General features: G+C 53.7%; 1 protein-coding gene across 2 annotated transcripts in view; it reads left to right on the top strand.

Annotated features, from left to right (window-relative positions):
• ANK1 (ankyrin 1) overlaps positions 1 to 14,723 on the top strand; it is a 207,622-nt gene that overhangs the window by 154,541 nt on the left and 38,358 nt on the right. The window contains exons 17-30 of one of the 2 annotated variants that reach the window (XM_044912835.1): positions 226 to 423; positions 2,622 to 2,720; positions 4,350 to 4,448; positions 4,683 to 4,781; positions 6,061 to 6,153; positions 6,588 to 6,660; positions 7,401 to 7,424; positions 8,275 to 8,368; positions 9,495 to 9,573; positions 11,554 to 11,651; positions 11,754 to 11,978; positions 13,045 to 13,205; positions 13,475 to 13,686; positions 14,368 to 14,572. In XM_044912835.1, coding sequence (XP_044768770.1) covers positions 226 to 423; positions 2,622 to 2,720; positions 4,350 to 4,448; positions 4,683 to 4,781; positions 6,061 to 6,153; positions 6,588 to 6,660; positions 7,401 to 7,424; positions 8,275 to 8,368; positions 9,495 to 9,573; positions 11,554 to 11,651; positions 11,754 to 11,978; positions 13,045 to 13,205; positions 13,475 to 13,686; positions 14,368 to 14,572 — 1,759 coding nt within the window. The remainder of the gene's footprint in view (positions 1 to 225; positions 424 to 2,621; positions 2,721 to 4,349; positions 4,449 to 4,682; positions 4,782 to 6,060; positions 6,154 to 6,587; positions 6,661 to 7,400; positions 7,425 to 8,274; positions 8,369 to 9,494; positions 9,574 to 11,553; positions 11,652 to 11,753; positions 11,979 to 13,044; positions 13,206 to 13,474; positions 13,687 to 14,367; positions 14,573 to 14,723) is intronic. The other variant, XM_044912834.1, reaches the window with a different exon arrangement.

Below are 14,723 nucleotides of genomic sequence, written 5' to 3'. Positions count from 1 at the left end.
GGGGGGGTGCGTTGTGTTGGATCCTTCCAAATCAAAGGGATTTGGTTCGTTTGTTTGTTGACTTTAATTGCTCTCCTTGGAGACTCCAGCTCTGCTCAGTGGGTGTCCAGCAGGCCAAGAAGCAGGCCTCGCCCTCCCTCTGAGGGTTTAACATTTAAGGCCTGTGCTCATTCCTGTCCACTCAGCATTCTCTTAACCAGCCTCCCGATGCTTCTTCTGTTTCAGAATGGCTACACCCCTTTGCACATTGCTGCCAAGCAGAACCAGATGGAGGTGGCCCGCAGTCTGCTGCAGTATGGGGGGTCAGCGAATGCCGAGTCGGTGCAAGGTGTGACCCCCCTTCACCTGGCCGCCCAAGAGGGTCACGCAGAGATGGTGGCTCTGTTACTTTCGAAACAAGCCAATGGCAACCTGGGGAACAAGGTAAACACGGCTTCCCAGATTTGCCCTGTCGTCTCGGTAATGTTTTTGTAGTAGGTAACCAGTTACGCTCTCGGAATATTGAGCACCTACTGCGTGCTCAAGTTCTGAGTTAAGTGGTGTGTGTGTGTGTGTGTGTGTGTGTGTGTGTAATCCTTACAACAGCCCTGTGTAGGCTTTACCTCAGTTTTATAAATGAATAAACAGGGTCAGAAAGGTTGCTCATTCCCCAGGTTGCATGACCCTGAGCCTACCTGATGCCAGAGCCTTTTCGAAATAGATTGATTCAAGGGTCTGCAAAAAAGATCAATATTAAAATCCATAGTACACTTTCCCAAATATGGGCCAGTGTCCACCTTCAGGAATGTAGTAAGTAATTTGGTACTAAATATTCTTTTTCTGTGGGAGAATATTTTAAATGCCCACCGGTACACTAAACTAGCAGTTCCCAACCCAGGGACTGTTGGTGGAGGAGTGCGGGTACTTCCAAGACTGTACACAGCATTTTGGGAGGATGGGCACATGAGCATTTTTCTAGGTGAGGTCTTCATAGTTTTTCTCAGCTTCTCAAAGGAATGCATGACTCCAGAAAGACTAAGAATCACTTACTTTTTAAAATAATAGTTTTATTCAAATATAATTTATATACAATAAAATTCATCCTATTGAACTGTCCTATTCAGTGATTTTTAGTATATTTCAGAATCGGGCCACCATCACCACTATCTAGTTCCAGAACATTTTCATCACCCCACAAAGAAGCCTCATACCCGTTGGCAGCCACTCCCCATTTCCCCCAAATCTCTCAGTCCTCACCAACCACTAATCTACTACCTCTTTGAATTGGCCTGTTCTGGACATTTCATATCATGGAACCAATACAAGGAGCCACTTCTTTAGATGATGAGGGAACGGTTTCAGAAAGGCAAGCGTTTTAAGGGTAAGCAGATCTGTTAAAACCCTGTAGATCCATTGGTTCTTTTTGCACAGGTTTGGACAGGTGACCCCCAGGAGGAAACTGTTAGGGCAGGACCGTTATATTGGATTGGATGCTTGGTTTCTTGCTTGTGCCATGCCATTTCATGCAGGCTCTGTGAGGAGCCATGAGGGTGATGGTGATTCTCTGTACTGGAGACATCCTCACTCATCCACGCGCCACCTCACAGGGCGAATTACTGTGTTATCCCAAGAATCAGGCAAGTCACCCAGAGACTTGTGACTGAGGTAGGACTGTTCCACCCCACCCGCCCGCCTGCTCAGGCCTCGTTACTGTTCATGGGCCTCTGGTCAGCAGGCAGGAAGGTGCAGAAGGCCGAGGGGGGCCTCCCTCCCTGGAGAGGGGACAGGCCCTGCCCCCTGACTCCAACTGCAGAGGAATCATAGCTCTATTTGCCCCATAGTTAGGGGAGCGTATTGAGTAGGGTATGGGGAGAGAAGACTTTTCCGACATTTTGGTGTGAGTGTGCACATACCAGGCCATATCTCTGGTGCATCCTTATCCTCCTGAGAAAGGTGTGGTGAGAACTCCCAAGAACATGGCATTTTCAGTGCCAGCAGGTTCATCCATTCTTTGACAGTGTGGGATGGGTTGTGAGGTGCTAGTCACGTGCCACGTTTAAATGGCACATTGTGCTTTCCAGCGTGTTTTCATCTGTGTTTTCTCAAGTGAACCTTACTTTGTCCTCAAGATAGGTCAGTGATAACCTGTTTTCTAGATAGGGAAAGTAGGGTCTGAGGCTTATCTTAAATCAGGGAAGTAGGGAATGTTATAAATGGAAAGTTCCATAAAGTTTATCTAATTCAGAGGTCAGCAAACTAGGGCCCGTGGGCCAAAACCGGCCCACCACTTGTTGGTATAAATAAAGTTTTATCGGAACATAGCCGTGCCTGTTTGTTTCCAGGTTGGCCATAGCCACTTTCTTACTATAACTGACAGAGTTGGGTAGTTGTGACAGAGACATAAGCCTAAACTATTGACCATCTGGGCCTTAGCAGAAAACGTTGCTGACCTCTAATTTAGCTAAACCACCTCATTTTTAAGATAAGGATATAGAGGCCCAGAGCTGGAAGAGCTTCGTCCCAGGTCCCACAGCTGTTTGGTGGCTGCACAGTCAGGTTAGGGCTCCTAGCCTCAGTGCTCTTTCACGGTGGCCCAGGATTCTTTACTGGACACAAGGTGATGAACTCCTTTTTCTTTCCAGAGTGGACTCACCCCCCTCCATCTCGTAGCACAAGAAGGCCACGTTCCAGTGGCAGATGTGCTCATCAAACACGGTGTCACGGTGGACGCCACCACCCGGGTAAGGCAGGCAGCTTGTGCTTGTGTCCGTGTGGGCTTGGCCTCCCTTCTCCCCTGTGCATGTCCTTGTCCTGCTCGTTGCCGGCCTCCCTCCCACTTCAGAGGCGGCTCGTTCGCAGAGCTTTGAAACCCCAAGGGCTCAGCAGCCCATTCTTCTCTGCCACTTCCTAGGGGCGGCAGTGGAGTTTGAAGACACCGATCCTAATGATCTTACTTTCCAGTGGGGAACTTTGGAAAGTTTGCTAGACCTTTGAACCTCTGTAGTGAGAAACTAAGAGGAACGTTTAATCATGAATCTATGACCTATTCTATGTGAGCAGTGTGTCAAAATGTCAGGCTTTCGTGGATTCGCTTGAAAATTCAGGCCTTTTATTCCAGCAATTAGTTAAATCCAGTTCAACTTTCTGTGAACCACTTCTGTGTGCGAGGAGCTCTGTGGGGTAGTTGAGGATAATGGAGTGCACAGCACACAGTGGGGGACCTGCCTGGAGGATTTGCAGTCCAGTGTGGAGGGGACAGTAGGAGGCTGGGGGAGACTGACGATCAACCATGTGATACTGAAGTCTCTTTGAGAAAAATCTAGCAACTGTTTGATCCCCAACTGTCTGCAGCTTCACCAGGAATCTGCTTAAAACCCAACAACGTTCTGGATCTTTGAGGTTTTTTGGGCCCACTTAGGTCTTTTGGGGTCCTGCATGAGAGACCCTATAGTGTGAGTTAGAATTGGGGGTCCCAGAGCCATACTGTTGCTTGAGGTCCAGACTGCAGTGTCTGTTTCGAGATGGTTTCTGGGATCTGGCACCAGCTCCTCAGGGACACTTAGGACCAAAGGGCTCAGGGAACCTTGGCTTGTCGGCTTTCAGGGAAGCACCCAACCATTCAGCAGAACGGATTTCTTGAAAATGAACTCCTTTGCAGCCTAAGCTCTAAGTAGTCAGTAATACCCCAAACCTGGTTTTTCAAGCAATGACCAGTTCCTATACATTCCATTCCATTACAACTCAGTAACCTGGACAGCCTTTGTGGGGTTTTTGGACAGTGGGATTTCACCTTTCTAGTGGAAATAAGTATGCCCTTGCCCAGGTCGGCAGCAACCTCCATGCGACCACGAGTCCCCATCAGAGCCCCCTTCCCAGCAGACAGCCCGATGGAGGCTCTTTCCCTCTGGACTGATCCCCCCCTGCTTCTGTTACCTGTGGCTCCCCAGCTTTGCCTGCTGCCTCCTCACACCTCCTCTTCTCTGTCTCTCCCTCTACGTGCTGCCTCGGAATGTGGGCCCCACTTTTTCGCTCTACGCTCATTCTCGCCTGCAGGACTTGCACCTTGCATAGGCGTCTCCTTGCCTAGACCTCTTCATGGGGCTCAGTGTCCATTTTCCAGTTGTCTACTTGGCATCTCCACTCGGCGCTCGCAGACATCTCAAACTCCATTTGTCTGAAACCAAGCCCTGTTCCTTCCCAGGCCAGTGGCCCCCACCCCTTGTGGCGGCTGCTAGCCTTCCAACGGGCTTCCCTGGCCATCCTCCCTTTTGAGCAGCCGTTCTAAGGATTGCAGCAATGCCCAGCCACAATGGCTCTGGGGATGCCCGGCAGCCCCCCCTGCTCACTCATTCTCACCTCTTGCTTCTCAGATGGGTTATACTCCACTCCACGTGGCCAGTCATTATGGAAATATCAAGCTGGTGAAGTTTCTGCTACAGCACCAGGCAGACGTCAATGCCAAGACGAAGGTACAGGAACACTGGAGAGCTGACCTCTATACTTCCTAAGTGCCAAATTAGGATGCAGTCAGTTACTCTGGTGTGCCTGGGGCTCTGCCACAATGTTAAGCTTTGACCCTGGAGGAGGAACTGGGGGAAATGCATTTTTTGTGGGTTGCGCATAGAAGACAGGCTCTGTAATATGTGGGTAGCTCTTTCCCTCATAGCTAGTTAATCCTGCCAAAATGTCACCTCGCTTTACAGCAAGGCTACAGTCCCTTGCACCAGGCGGCCCAACAAGGACATACAGACATTGTGACACTGCTTCTCAAAAATGGTGCCTCCCCAAACGAGGTCAGCTCGGTAAGTACCCACCAGTTTCCTCATTTCAGGAAACCGCTCTCACGGGCAGCCCTGTGAGACCCCTACCAACCGCAGAGGCTCAGCCTATCCTTACTGCCCATCTGGGGCCTGGGCGGGCTGCACTGAACTGTAGGTTCTGGTGAACTGTAGGCTATCCTTTTTTTTTTTTTTTTAATTTTATTTATTTATTTGAGAGAGAGAGAGTGAATGGAAGAGCAGGGGGAGGGGCAGAGGGAGAGGGAGAAGCAGACTTGATCTGAGGACCCCAAGATCATGACCTGAGCCGAAGGCAAACGCTTAACCAACTGAGCCACCCAGGCGCCCCTGTAGGGTATCCTTTTAAGTACCATTTACCCTCTCCCTTTTACCTTTATTTAAATATTACCTTTGAAACTCTTTCTATACTATGTGAAGTTGCTGTCAATATAGTACAAGTGCACACAACCAAACGTCTCAGGTGGTTCCTGCTGTTTCGGGGCTTCAGGGTTGTCTTTGGCATTGGGATCGTGGTTGAGTGGGGCTTCCTCATCTGACACCGTGAAGGCTTTACTAGATCTTCTCCATGGCTGCATCCAGCTCTGAAAGCGTATGGACGTTTGACTGTAGATGTGGTTACTAAATTTATAATTGTGGCCGGAGCTGAATCTGCATGGGGTCCAGGGCACATCCTGGGACTGGAGAACTCAAAAGAAAAATAAAGCCTCAACATCAATTTACTTCCACGTAGCTCTGTCTCTTCAAATAGTAGAAGATACCCCCCTCCCCTGTTTCTGGTGATTGTGATTTCTGATTGGCCTAAATAGTTCATTGAAGTGTGTATGGATTATTTTAACTATTTTAACGCTCAGTAACTGACACCCAAAGAACCGGTGTTGGGAGCAGTGAGCCGCGTTGCTCTTCACGTTCCTATTCCAGAATTGCATATGGTGCCTTCCGGACCCATTCCTTCCGGTCGCTTTGGTTCCCTCTTGGCAGTTCTTGGCATGTCCAGGCAGGATTTCCCCCGTTCTCGTTTCAAAACTACCGCTCTCAGTGCTCCAGATTTAAAGGATCACTGCCCTCCTCTATTCCGTACCCCGACTTTGCAAGCATCGTTGCTAACACCCGTCTGGGCTCACGCATGCGCAGGGGCCTTGCTCTGGGCCCCGAGGTGCAACGTGTCCACCTAGACCCTTCCAAACAATTAAAACGTGAGCTTGGTCTGTGTAAAAGGGGCAGTGGTTTCCCCCCAGAGTCCATTCCTTATCTGATCTCATCCGCTCTCTGCCGTTTTTCCCAGAATGGAACCACACCTCTGGCAATAGCCAAGCGCTTGGGCTACATTTCAGTCACAGACGTGCTCAAGGTTGTCACGGATGAACCCAGTTTTGTGGTATGTCCGCCTCTCCACTGCACCTGCCACCCCAGACACACACAGCCTGACAGGGCGACCCTGTGGGTTATTCCGGGAAAAGAGCGCATTCTGGGGACGGGGTAGGAAGCACCACGCCAAGGCGGGGATGGGGCCCGCGGGGAGAGTGTTCTCCATCGCGCGGAGTTGTGCTGCCACCTAGTGGCGAGAAGACTAGGGCTGTGAGCAGAGCTGGGGGGGGGCAAACAGCAAGATGGGGTGGGGGCAGACAAGGCAATAGGAAGCTGGCACTGCCTGTTTGCCCCTTGCCAGACTTGAGCTTTCAGCCGAGGGCAAAGACAAACGTCCTTTCCCACTTCCTTCCTGTCTCCACAGTCATAACCAGGTAACTGCTGGATCAGTGAAAGGGCCCACTGTTCTAGTTGGGTTGAATTCTCTGCTTTTTCTCAATTTAGTTAACCAGTGACAAGCACCGGCTGAGTTTCCCTGAGACGGTAGATGAAATCCTGGATGTCTCTGAAGATGAAGGTAAAGTCTGGGATTAACAAAAAGCGGGGGGCAAGTCAGGATGAAGGGAGCACAGGGGACAGTGAGCCCTCTCTCGCTGGGGGCTACCTGCCATGCTGCACAGCCTCGGTCTGCGGGTCTGTACCAAAGCCAGAGAGACCCGCTTTTTAATGATGTTGTCTGTTATCAAAACACTCCTTTAGTGTGATTTTAGGAGAAGGAAAAATCGACACCTCAGAGAGTAAAATACAAAATTCCGTGAAGTTTCATAAATATATGTGTTTACATATGTAATACGTGGAGTATGATTCTACTCAGATCAACTCTCAGACTGTAAAGAACTGCGATAAAATTTTGCCTGAGATTTTCCTTGTGCTTTGAACAAATAAGAAGTTATTCATTTAAATTCTGTAAGAATCTTTTCTTAGTAAGCTACGCTTCTGACCCCATAGTGGGTCAGTAAGTTTTGGAGTGTATCCATTATTATGAAACGACTAGAGTTTCAGCTTCTGTGACCCACAGAGTGCTTTAGTATTTTTTCCTGCCCCACATAAGCCCATCTCTTCACGGAAGTCTGAGGGGGGACCCCTTGTGATGTAAAATGGTGGGGTTGGTCTGGATTCTCCCTCCAGCCCCTGGTGGTATAACCGTGTCGGTGAGATGATTAAAGGTCCCTTTGTGTCCCCTTTAATGATAGGCCTCTTGCTTTAACTGACTTCAATCCTGTCCTTTCTTAAACTTGGCTCTCCTTTGCTTTCCAGGAACCGCTCATATAACTATAATGGGTATGAAACACTTTCTGTTCCCTGTGGCCCTTTCTCACGAGTGCATCCCACCCTAAGCAATCCCAGCTCTCACTAATCCATTCCTGCTTTCCACCCTCCTCCGATGGCTAACAGTTCGGAGCCAGGAGCTTGCCTCTAACAGGAGATGTGCGCCCGTAAGATCCATGCCCAAGCGGGTGGTTCCTGCCTGTCCATTTCCGTGTCTGCGCCCCTGCCACCGTGTTCGTGATCATAACTGCATGAGCCGTTCTTCCATTCTGTCAGCTCCAGACCACAGAGCCAGGCCACTCACCGCTAAGTGACAGGAAAGGACGCTGCAAGGTCGAGGGCTCCCACTCCAGTCCAAGAAACAAAGAGGCAGTCTGGCTTGCAGACATAGTTTGAACCTTTTGGGAAGGGACTTAGGAAATCATGAGGTTTCGGCTGCCGTGATTGCCAAAAACCCTAAAGCCCTTCAGAATGAATGGGTTCAGTCCCACTGTAGTTGACCCTTCTGCAGTGTGCCGTGTGGCAAAGGACAGAAATAACTCTTTCCTTGGTGTCTGCATACCCTGCAAGGGCTATTGGGAGGTGCAACTTGTCAAGCCGAGACCGTCCTTTCTGGGCTGTATTTTTGGTCTTCCACAAAGCCTGGCGTAGACTGAGCTGTTAGGAGCTGGCTGTCTTGCTCTGTGCGCGGGGGCTGGAGGAACAGGACTGGCCGAAGACACTGTTAGTGGTCCCCTTGGAGCAGCAGGGACCTTGCTCCACTCCTCAGGAGCCAGCACTGAGAGGAGGAGCGGGAGAGCACTTTTTAAAAAGAAAGAGGAAATCTCCCTTCAGTCCCTCACATCAGCTTGTGTGGTTTCAGGGGAAGAACTCGACTCCAAGGCTGAGAGGCAGGATTCCAGGGAAATAGACGAAGAGAAGGAGCTGCTGGATTTCGTGCCGAAGCTGGACCAAGTGTAAGGAGCGGGCATACCGTGGACGCACAGGTCCAGCTCTGGGGCACAGAGGAGAGGGACTCCCGACCAGAAGGCCAGGCCCCGTGTGTGCCACTAACAGGGATGGGATGCCGGGTGGTTGGACTGTGGCATCCTTAGGATCAGCAAGCTCTGGGCCTTGACCTCCAGGTGGGGACACGGAGGCCTCCCCTTACAGCATGCTGTCCAGCAGTGTGTCCCTTCGTCTTCCATGCCCTGCTCCCAACTCTCTGCCTCCCTCTCTCGGTCTCCTGTTCACAGCCCTTCCCTCTCCTGCACCCCCAGTTTCCCACCAGAAAGGTCCCCTGAGGAAGGTTCACATTCACAGTGGTGACCAAGCTAAGCTCACACGCTGACCATGTCCCTCTGTCATCATGGCACCTTAGGGAGACCCACGGAGGGTTTGTGTCCACCTGGAACACATCCCCCCCCCCCCCCCCCCGCCGCTGGGAGTTATTCCTATGTGGGTCCCTCGGCACACAGGGAGGTTTGGCAAATAAATCTAAAAGTGACAGCTCTGTGGAAACACCAAGTCCTCAGTGTTTTCTGAAAAAATAGACGTGTGCTGGCTCAGTCCCATGGCTTCTACTAAACAGGGCAGTGGACCAGCGGGAAGTGAAACCCCAGAATAGTTAATCAGTTAGTATTTATTGGATAAAATATAAATCCCAAAACTCAACATCATTAGTACTTACTGCACATCAGCTAGGAAGAAATACGAGACTTGATCGTTCATAAAGAACTGACCGATTTATTTGGTGGGATCACAGCACACCCACCCAGAGAATGAGATGTTAAGGCCAGAGTGAGGATCCTACCAACAAGGGCTGTGAGACTGAGAAGGAGGTGATAAGTGTGAGGGAAGGCTTCGTGCAGGAGGCAGCCCCTTCACCTGGCTTGTGAAGGTCAGCTAGGCCCTGGGGAGAGGCTCTGAGGCGAGGGGAAGAGGCTGGTCCGTGCGCGAGGCTGGGAAGTATTGCCTGTGTGATGGGCGCTTTGGGGTGCAGCAACAGGGGCAGGTGGGAGCTGTTTTGTTAGGCCTCCCATGGTAGATGGGGGCCACTTAGAAGGATCATCCCTTTGATTTCCCAATGTTCTGGGCATATAGGGTGGAGTCTCCAGCCATCCCGAGGATCCCTTGTGTCACACCTGAGACAGTGGTGATCAGATCAGAAGAGCCGGAACAGGTAAGAAGCACCTTTTCTCTTTTTTCCTGTCGGCAGAGAGTGGGTACTCCAGGACAGTGATGGTTTTGAGATGACCCGCAGTACGATAGCAACTACGAATTCTAAAGCCTGTGGCGCTTACTGAGCTCTTAGATCCTTGCTTCCACGTGTCCCTTGCCGACCCCCGTGCTGCCCGAGTTCTTACCCCAGATATGAATGATAGGAGCCTCTGCGGACCCAAGAGTGTGCAAAACACTCTCGTCCAGCCACAAGCGAGGCTCCGAAATTCTGGCTCCGAAGCCCGTGCTGTCCTGCCCCCCCCCCCCCCCGGGCACAGGCTCGGTGCCCCTGCAGCGGGTCACGGTGCTGGGGAGGCAGCTGAAGCCGAGCTGCGTGCACAGGCACGGACCTCCTCTTTTTCACATCCGTTATAAAGGGGGACAGTTTCTGCCTCCCCTTCCTCAACGGATTATCGGGAGCTGAAAAGACCAAGGGGCGTCAGAGAGTGCTCCCAGGGGGACTGTTAGTCATCCTAGTCCCCTGCTTGCGGCTTCCCTGGATGCCACCTGAATTTGTCCAAAAAAACAGTGGGGTGGTTTCAAACAATTTAATTCCCCTTGATTTCATTGTATGCTATTTGGCACCTTTTTTTTTTTTTTTTTTTTTCTTGAACGGCAGGGGGGTTTTTTGGGATAAAAAGCATTTTGGGGTTTGGAGATTGGAGATCATTGCCCTGAGGCCTGGTAACCGAGCCGGGCATGGCCCATCTCCAGCCACGGCCGGTCTTGGCCTCCGCCACCCCGGGGCTCCGGGTCTGACGGCAGCAGCCATAGCCCCGCACAGAGGTGGCGTGCAGGGACAAGGCAGCTACGAAGCTGTCCCATCAGCCATTCGATGCTAGGGTATGTCATAGTGCTGTGATGCTATTGTCACTCATGTGGAGGCATTTGGGAGATAGGGGCAACTAAGGCCCTGGCACAGTTCTGGCCTATTCCCCGGATGCCGCCAAAGATGAGAAAGTCACCAAGTCAACCTATGTCCTGTTGTTCCGTGACCAACCCATTCTCTTCAGCTTCTTGCTAAATCATGAACTCAAGTCAGTGGGTATTCCTGGATTCCTACTCCGTGCCCTGTTCCGGGCTCGACATAGAACTGTGAGACCCAAGCCTGCCCCCTAGGAGCAGATGGGCCAACTGGGAAGGGTGGGCTCGGATATCTGAAGCTAGTTAACCCAGAATGTAGGAAGAATCCCTGTCCCGGTGCTCAATCGTGCCGTGTGAAGCCTTCTGGATTAGAGTCATGGGAAAGTTTCGTGTAGGAGGCAAGGTGTGAGGGTGGGTGGACAGGACCAGCGACAGAGAGGGGCAAGGGCGTCAGGCCCCTGGGAGTGAGAGCAGAGTTGGGAATAAACCCAGAAAGGGCCAAGGGCCAGATGCAGACCCTGCTGGCTTTCATGAGTCCTTGTGATATGCAAGGCTCCATGTATGGCAGCCCCATGTCTCTGCCACCACAGCATCACTGAGGGACAGGGACCGTCCCGTTTGCCCATGAGGCCATAGGAAGCCCCCCAAGGGTAGGGTCTGCTCTGGTCACGTCCGTATCTCAGATGCCTGTGAGATAAGTCACTTGCCCGAGCTAAGTAGCTAGTAGGTGATGGTGCATGGCTCTGGGGTTGAGTCTTCGAAAACCAAGCTCCCTAGAACAGGGGTTTCACACTGGGGTGTGGCTTCAGGAAAGAGCGGGTGGGTCTGCCGTTTGTGCAGTAGATGTGGGACCTAAAAGGAGCCAAGGAGAAGCCATGGCAGTAGGAAGAAGTCTGTGCTTCCTTTTCGACTCCAGGAAAGCTTTGTCCAAAAGGGTCAGTTGTCCGCCACTGGGTCACTTGCTTTCTGGCAAGGAGATGCTCCCAAGCTTCCCCGGCCCGGAACACCACTAGCTGGGCGGGACTAGCTCCCGTGGCCCAGGAAGTGATGGGGCAATTGGCCTTTCTCTCCTCCTCAGGCGTCTAAGGAGTATGATGAAGACTCACTCATCCCCAGCAGCCCGGCCACAGAGACCTCAGACAACATCAGCCCAGTGGCCAGCCCCGTCCACACAGGGTAAGTGACCCCTGTGATGGGGCCTCGCAGGTTCTGGGCCCTTGCTCTCCCCGTCTCAGAGAGAGTGCACAGAAGCCCGACACGGGTCTGCCTGTGCCGTAGGTTTCTGGTGAGCTTCATGGTGGATGCCCGGGGAGGCTCCATGAGGGGCAGTCGTCACAATGGCCTGCGGGTCGTGATCCCGCCCCGGACGTGCGCTGCACCTACTCGCATCACCTGCCGCCTGGTCAAGCCCCAGAAGCTGAGCACGCCGCCCCCGCTGGCTGAGGAGGAGGGCCTGGCCAGCAGGATCATTGCGCTGGGACCCACGGGGGCCCAGTTCTTAAGGTGAGAGGTCACTCGCGCTGGACGTGCACGTGCACAACACGTGTCCTTAACCTGTCCCCGCCCCACTGGTCGGTCGCAGCCTCCTCAGCAGCAACCACCCAGAGCCAGCCCGGCCGCAGGGCAGTGGGAGAGGCGAGCCCCGGAGCCCCACGCCATCTCAGTTCTCTGCTGTCCTGACTGAGGAGCAGAACCAGGAGCTCGGACTCCCCTTCTCCCAGATACACCATAGCCCCGGGGGAGCTTACTCCTCTCAAATCTTGTAGGATGCTAAGGAGGGGACTGAGAAGACAGGCCTACTTTGAGGCCCCCAAGCGTTTAATTCTTTAAGCTCTAAAATGGTATTTCTGGAAGACAGCCCTCTAGCATCAACCCCAAGGACAAGATTAATGGGCTTCAGAGGCCTATTCCTTTCCCTTTCCGAAGCGAAGTGTGGGGTTCTACTTGAGCTCTGTTACACACCAGGCACCATGGACGGTAATGCTGGGGCAGGTCTTGCCCAGGAGGCCCTGTCTGCCCATCTTTGTGCACTGCTGTCCCCGCCACGATGTTTCCACCCACCAAAGCCTGCAGAGTGCTTTCGTGTTGACTTTCCCTTTTCGATGTACTCCTTGAAGCCTCCCTCTGAGGGAAATGTCATCAGCACTGGTGGAGAGAGAAGGCAGCTGAGGCTAGGAGAGGTTTGGTCCCCCGTCTGGGGACATCTAGGGATGTCTGGCGGATTCTGGGCTTCAGGTCCGAGGGCTGGGTTAATGTGTGAGCCTCCGCTGTGGCTGTGGCAGGAGGGCCCCCTGTGAAATGGGGTGGAATCCTGTGCTTGCCGTTCCTCGGGGGCCTGGCAGTGAGTGAGGGGCCCTCGGAACATTTCGGGAACCCAAGGCAGTCTACTCCCCTGCCAGGACCTGCCCCAGGGGGGGCCTCACCATGGCTGCAGGATCCCTTCTTCCTCCAGGCAGGGACGCAGTGTCCCCCCTTCTCCTGTTCTTTCCTCCCCGTGCCCAGCCCCCTGCCCACAGGCACGCACACCCACATCCAGGCCCCTTGCCCCCCATCTGCTCTGTCCCCTCAGCCCCGTGATCGTGGAGATCCCCCACTTTGCCTCCCATGGCCGTGGGGACCGCGAGCTTGTGGTGCTGCGCAGTGAAAACGGCTCCGTGTGGAAGGAACATAGGAACCGCCATGGAGAGAGCTACCTGGATCTGGACCAGATCCTCAATGGGATGGACGAAGGTAACAGCCCCAGGGCACCCTCCTTCCAGAGGGTGGGATTTGAGCTTGCACGTTTGGGGTGGGTTGTTGGGGCCGCCTGGAGTTTGGGAGGGTGGGAGAGACTGGGGATGGCTCCAACAGGTCCGGTTCCGGGGCCCTAGAGGAGCATCTAAGGGGGCGCCTGGGGAGGGGGCGTTGCTCGGGAGCCAGGGATGCGGAGGTTCTGGGGACTCAGTGGTTGAGCCTGCGCCCAGCGTGACGGGGGGTGGCACCATGCTGTGTGGTTCCAGAGCTGGGGAGTCTGGAGGAGCTGGAGAAGAAGAGGGTCTGCCGCATCATCACCACCGACTTCCCCTTGTACTTCGTGATCATGTCACGGCTCTGCCAGGACTATGACACCATTGGCCCTGAAGGGGGCTTCCTGAAGAGCAAGCTGGTGCCGCTGGTGCAGGCAACGTTCCCGGAGAACGCTGTCACCAAGAGAGTGAAGCTCGCTCTTCAGGTGACAGCCCTCCTCCTCGCCCCCCCCCCGCCCCGCCCCAGCAACTGAGACGGGCTCACGCAGACTGGGAGGGGCTCAGGGCCCCCGGGAGGACGGCCCTCAGCAACTCAGACGGGCTCACGCAGGCTGGGAGGGGTTCAAGGCCCCCGCAGGGCGGCCCTCAGCAACTCAGACGGGCTCACTCAGGCTGGGAGGGGCTCAAGGCCCCTGGGAGGACGGCCCTCTTCCCCAGGACATCCCCCCAACTTCTGTCTGATGCCTTAAAATTCCAGTTAGAGGTGTGACCTTAAAGCTCAAAAGAAAGTCGTGTGGGTAGGAAAAGACGGGCTCTCCCTGTTACGCTGCAGAAAGCCCCCGATAGTGCATTCAGCCGCAAGGGGATTCTTCCTGGAGAGCTAACTAATGCGGAGCAAGGACCGTGTCATCCGGGAATGAGGAGCAGGAGGGAAAGGGGGAGACAAGGGCTCCGGAAAGACAGCTGAGCAGGGATGTCAGCCCTGACACAGGCCTTGTGCTCAGCAAAACAGATCTGCGTGGTCCAACGGTGGAGGGCCCCCCACGTCCCCCGGGAGCCTTTGCCCTCTACATAAACAGCCTGCTCTCCCTTTGGGGGCACGCTGCCCCTCGTGAACAAGCCTCTCTGCTCCTGGAGGCTGAGGGTCCACCCTTGATGCCTCGCAGGCTCAGCCCGTACCAGATGAGCTGGTCACCAAACTGCTGGGCAACCAGGCCACGTTCAGCCCCATTGTCACCGTGGAGCCTCGGCGCCGGAAGTTCTACCGCCCCATTGGGCTTCGGATCCCGCTCCCTCCTTCCTGGACGGACAGCCCGAGGGACAGCGGGGAGGGGGACACCACCAGCCTTCGCCTGCTCTGCAGTGTCACTGGTGAGAGGTGCCCCTTTTGCCTCTGTGCCATCTTCCGGGCGGCAGCAGCTCCCTGTGGCCACATTCAGGGGAGACGGGAGATGGTAAAGCCAGCCATCAGCTTGCTTTGGCTTCCCTAGGGGATGGAGGGAGGGGTGATCCGTCTGAGTAG

This window comes from Neomonachus schauinslandi, chromosome 2 (genome assembly GCF_002201575.2).
Source record: "Neomonachus schauinslandi chromosome 2, ASM220157v2, whole genome shotgun sequence".
Lineage (NCBI taxonomy): Eukaryota > Metazoa > Chordata > Mammalia > Carnivora > Phocidae > Neomonachus > Neomonachus schauinslandi.
The sequence above is the reverse complement of the archived record's forward strand: the minus strand, read 5'-3'. Positions and strand labels throughout refer to the sequence as shown.